The 5,208-nt window shown below is 45.2% G+C and overlaps 1 protein-coding gene across 1 annotated transcript; it reads left to right on the forward strand.

Annotated features, from left to right (window-relative positions):
* The first annotated feature begins 215 nt into the window (after positions 1-215).
* On the forward strand, positions 216-988 carry ATXN7L3B (ataxin 7 like 3B). The gene has a single exon (XM_004281903.4). The coding sequence runs from the start codon at positions 581-583 to the stop codon at positions 872-874; it is 294 nt and encodes a 97-aa protein (XP_004281951.1). The 5' UTR covers positions 216-580; the 3' UTR covers positions 875-988.
* Positions 989-5,208: the final 4,220 nt, after the last annotated feature.

Here is a 5,208-nt window from a genome sequence, read left to right on the forward strand (position 1 = left end):
CGGAATCGATTAAGCATGGACAAAGAATTCATTAGCGAGTGTTTAAATCTGCAAAAAAATTAACATAAAACAGCCTCCTTATCATCTTTTTACAATTAAAGGTAATGACAGTTGATAGGTTTTAGTTCTTCCCATTCGTTTTCCTAAAACTCCAAGGCTTTCCAGGCAGCTGCGCGTAGGGAGGAACCCGGCGAGTCTGCGCGGGGCCAATGCGCAGGCGTGGTGAGGAGCGGAAGTGGGGAGGCGGGGCTAAACCCGGACCAGCAAGCGGAAGAGGCCGGGGTAGCGGAGAGAGGCTCCGAGACCGTTTGGCGGCGGTGAGTCTGGGGCCAGCCCGAGCTGAAAGTCCCAGATCCGGGGAGACGCCAAAAGAAACGGAGATACCTGGGGTTCCGGAGCAGTCGCTGCTGATTGCTGCAGCTGCCTTGCCGCTGCCACCGCGACGCCTCCGCCCTCCCTGCTGAAGACGCGGCCCTGACAGGCCTGTAGGCCTAGGCGCGGCCGGCCGAGCCCGACGTGTTGCCGCCCGTGCAGCTGTGAGTAATCCGAGCGCCCTCTCCACGGTCGTGTACAGATTAAAATGGAGGAAATTTCGTTGGCTAACCTGGATACTAACAAGCTAGAGGCCATCGCTCAGGAGATATACGTAGACCTAATAGAGGATTCCTGTTTGGGCTTCTGCTTTGAGGTGCACCGGGCAGTCAAGTGTGGCTACTTCTACCTGGAATTCGCAGAGACTGGTAGCGTGAAGGATTTTGGCATTCAGCCAGTGGAAGATAAAGGAGCGTGTCGCCTTCCGCTTTGCTCCCTTCCTGGAGAATCTGGGAATGGGCCTGATCAGCAGCTGCAACGCTCACCTCCGGAATTCCAGTAGCTGCAACATGAGAGTCTGAGGGTGACCAGGACAATAACATAGACCAGTCCTGTGGTTTTGAGAAGTTAGGTAGCTAAGTTAAAAAAAAAAAAAAAAAAAAAAAATCAGACAAAAGTCCCAGTTCCCATTGAAGAACCTAGCCTTTAAAAACTTGGAGTGGAGAATTTAGGAAATCGGATCCTTGTTTAAGTTTATTACCTTTGGATCAGCTTTGAAATCCTGGACAGGAGGAGCTGTGCTGTGCATCCTGCAAGCCACGCAGTGGTTGATTTCTAAACATACCAGAAAGTGCACAAGAACCCTGTACTGTCCCCAGTGCACAGGTGAGCATCTGTGTGCTCAGCATATAAAGTTCTTTGGTTCCTCAGCCTTTCTGTCTGCCTGATGTCAAGGGCTTTCTGGATAACTGACCGTTTGGACATAACTGATGGTCAGGCCTTAATTGTTGGGCCTCACTGGGACTGCACCTCTGATCTCAGAGCCTCTGATTTGGGCTTCTCCAAGACAAATGAAAGTCAGTTATGAGATCTGGATATTAATCATTCCAATCTGGGAAAGCCAAGAAAAAGAATTCCCAGCTGAATCTGGTAGGAGAAGCTCTGTGGTCTTGATGCCAACAAGAAGAAAAGATCAAAGCCACCAGTTTCCCAAAGGTCCAGCATTTAACAGTGACTTCAGCGGAGTTGGGAACATGGGCTAGCGTTTTGCTGAACAAAGCCCTGTTTCTTGCAACCCACCTGGTGGCATAGGCTTAGCAGATGAATAACTTGGTTATCCAGGCAGGCTGAGGATTAAGTTATGATCCCTTGGGGAGGTAGCAGGCCCTTCTGCGACTATGCACGATCTTTCAGACTGCAGGATTCATATCTGGATGTATTATGCTGTGGACAACAGTTCGTTGGGGCGTTTTCCTACTCTGAGTTACTCATGACCTAGCCAGTCCATGGGTCTGACTTGGTTATTGTGCCAGGTCACTACCTGCCTCCCATTTTCGGGGCAGGAGTGAACTATGGAAGAGCATCATGGCTGTGCAGGAGGCTGTGGTTTGAAAGCTAAGCCCAGAGGGGACCTTTTTCAGCTGCACTCACTAATGTGAATGGGTTAGTGCTAGGAGCCAAGGAGCAGGACTGGGTCAACTCTCATCTGACTGTGCAGCATCCTATTGAACGCCCCTGTTCCTTGGGTTGGGCAGTCAGAGCTCCGTTGCAGTGAACATCTAGACTGTCACCACCTTCTCTGCCCCTCCCGAAGGGCAGCCCTTTCCACTCAGTTCCCTTTGGACCTCTTAACAAGAGCTGTCCTTTTGTTGGAAGTCAGGAAATGGCCCCCAGAAACCCTCTGGTTTTAGGAAATGGGATAGGGGAGGATAGGAAGTGTGAGCTGGGTATCAAAACTACCCTCCACTTGACTCCCTGATTGAAGTTTATGAAGTGTATAGGGGTGGGAGCCCCAAGGTGAGCGGTGCTGCTTTATTTGAAATGTTTTCTTACCTCATTCTGTGCCCCAGTAAGGGGCCCAGCCTTCTTTTTCTGGCTTGGCCCCTGTTCCTCCAGTCCCCTGCTCCATGCCTATCTGGTGCAGCTCATCACCCCGGGTGCTGCCTGCCGCTCTACATTCACGCTGACCAGTTTCAGTTTCTCTCTCTTGATGCTCCTACTTCTGAAGCCTGCCCAGTTTCCCTTTCCTTGGCTTCTCTTAAGTTTGTTTTGTTTTGTTTTCTTGTTTTTGAGAGAGAGTCAGAGCAGAATCTTTCTTATGGCTCCCTCTATTGGGATTAGGATGGGAAGAGAAAGTAATTTTTTGTATATGAAAAGCAGTGTCATGCCTAAGCATTTCTTCTGTAGGACTGCCTTGCTGGTATGCCTTCCTGCTGTGTCTTACTTCCTGAGGAGTTACATCTTCCCACCTCCACTTGGATACTGCCCCTTAGGACCTAAGCAGAAAAGCAGTAAAGGCTGAGTGACACAGGGACAGAGTAGGTTCTGATCCATTTTCTCTAACCCTTGCTGTGCATGTATCCTTCCTTATCCCAGAAGGAACTTTTTGGACTGTATGGACTGATTCGGGTTACATACTCTAGAGGGTTAAGGGAAGCATAGTAATAGGGCCTCAAGACTGTTTATTATTGCATTCTCCCTCTAGAGTTATCCCGCTCAGGGTGAGGGCCTAGCTACAGATTGGTCTTCAATCCAAGAGTTGTAATAACTGCTTAAAAAGTCAAACCTTGGCAAGAACTGAAATAATTTTGGGTTATCTGCCCTTGCCTTTTTTAGAGACATCTCCTTCTGAGGGGATGCAGAAGGAAAGGAGGGTCTAAGTGAGACTCTGGCCTACTTAAAGATAATATCTGGGAAACAGGCTGAAGGTAAGGCCATGGTCCACTCCTCCTTCAGAGAGGGAGCTCAGATTGTGACATTACTGTTTCCTTGGTCTTTTCTCCTGGTTAGAGGAGGGAGAAGTGGAAATAGTTTTGAGTAATGGTTGGTTCATATTACCTCCCTCTTGGTTTGTGTTTTTGTTTTTTTGCTCCCCATTATTAGGGCAGTAGCCCCCCGTCCTGGTTGGGTATGAGGTGGGCTAGGTCCAACAGGTGCCCTGAGGGGACAAACTAACTCTTCTTTTTGGGGGAGAGAATGCTCCCTACCATATAGTTAGCAGTGGTTAGGAATTCTCCCTTTCCCTATCTTTCCTCTTAACAGCAGAATTCCTGTCCTGATCTCCTCAATTAAGTGTATTGATCACCCTGTAATTCTATTATGTATCTGAGTGTGTGTGTGTATGGGGGGGAAGGGGTTCTTTACAAATTTCTGTGGTTTGTGGCTTTTTCTTCCATACATTAGTTCACACCACCGCATGCCCAGGGGCCATTGCCTGGCATTATCGCATGCTGGGATCATTGGGGAAGTGTAGTGAAGCGCACCATTGTCCTTTGTTTTGGAGAGCCTTATTTTTGCATAAGTAGTCCATCCTATACAGGTTGCTAACTAACTGTGTATTCCCCTTGCCCCATGGCTGCTGGTGTAAATAAACTGCGTCTCCCCATTGGTAAACAATTATAATAAACAAAATTTTAAAAAATGACTTTATTTGGACTCTATGTTCATCTTTTAAAATTGTACGTTTCTTGGGTATTCACATAGTGAAATAAATGTTGAACCTTAGTTACTTTCTCCTGAATGAGTTTCATCAGATAGAGGAATTTTGCCCAGCTTTGTTTCTCCATCTAATACTGCACATTTAGCTTTCTGCAACATCCAGTGAAAGAAACAAACTGTATACGATCTTCCCTTTACCATAACAAGAAGGTGGTAAAATAAATACAATGCAATCCTGTCACTGAGTCCAGTGTGAAGGATAGTTCAATTTAAATGGCACTCAAGCTATCAATACATACACTTTGCCACCATTTTGATCTAATACTGCTCTTGCTCTCAAGAGGCAAATGATTCATAGCAAAGATGAGTCAGCCTTTCTAAAGGTAATTGTTTCCAATACTTTTCATTTTACTCCAACTATTTAGGTCTGTCATTTTGTTTTTAGATAATTCAGAGATTTTTCATTTATTCCAGTTCCTATTCCACAGTTGGAGCACTTCCCTAGAAATTGTACATATTGCTCCTTAGTGTTGATCAAATCACTAGTTTGCTAAATGTTCTAGTTCTTTAAAGAAACAGTCCCAAATTGGAAATAATATTTAGATGAATAAAAATTATAGAAATGGGATCAGAGGAAACCAGTTGCAGTAGGATATCTCAGGGGACTTCATTGACATGTGACATGGTGTTAAGTCACCTAACACTCATACGCAGCTGCAGCAAATCCTTTTGGATCCTATTTCATATGTTTAGATTTGAATTGATATATTTCATGCTAACCTACTTTTCTGAAATGAGGTATTTGCAAGACCTCAGTGCTCTACTAAATCCACTTGACAGTACGACTTTTGAGATTATTTTCATGTTTTCTAACTAATGATCATTATATTTAAAAAGAAAAAGAAATCACATACCTTTTAACTCCCTACATACTTGGTTTTAACTGGCGGGTAGCATGAGGTCAGGAACCTAATACATGGTTGCTTGATGTTGACAAAGAAAATGAAGTATGCTCAAGTAGTTAAGGATTCTGGAAGAGCTTTCTTTAAACATCTTTTCATATTAGTCTTCAATTATCATGGTTAGTGAATTGCTGGTTAGTGAATTGCTGGTTCTCAGAGATAACATCACATGTGAAAGTTTCACCCTGCTGTGGAGGGCACAAGCTTTTTGATTCTTACACATGTTCCCAAAGATGCCCGTGATGCTCTGAAAGAAAATATTTGTTCTAAGGGATGC

This window comes from Orcinus orca, chromosome 11, assembly GCF_937001465.1.
Source record: "Orcinus orca chromosome 11, mOrcOrc1.1, whole genome shotgun sequence".
Taxonomy (NCBI): domain Eukaryota; kingdom Metazoa; phylum Chordata; class Mammalia; order Artiodactyla; family Delphinidae; genus Orcinus; species Orcinus orca.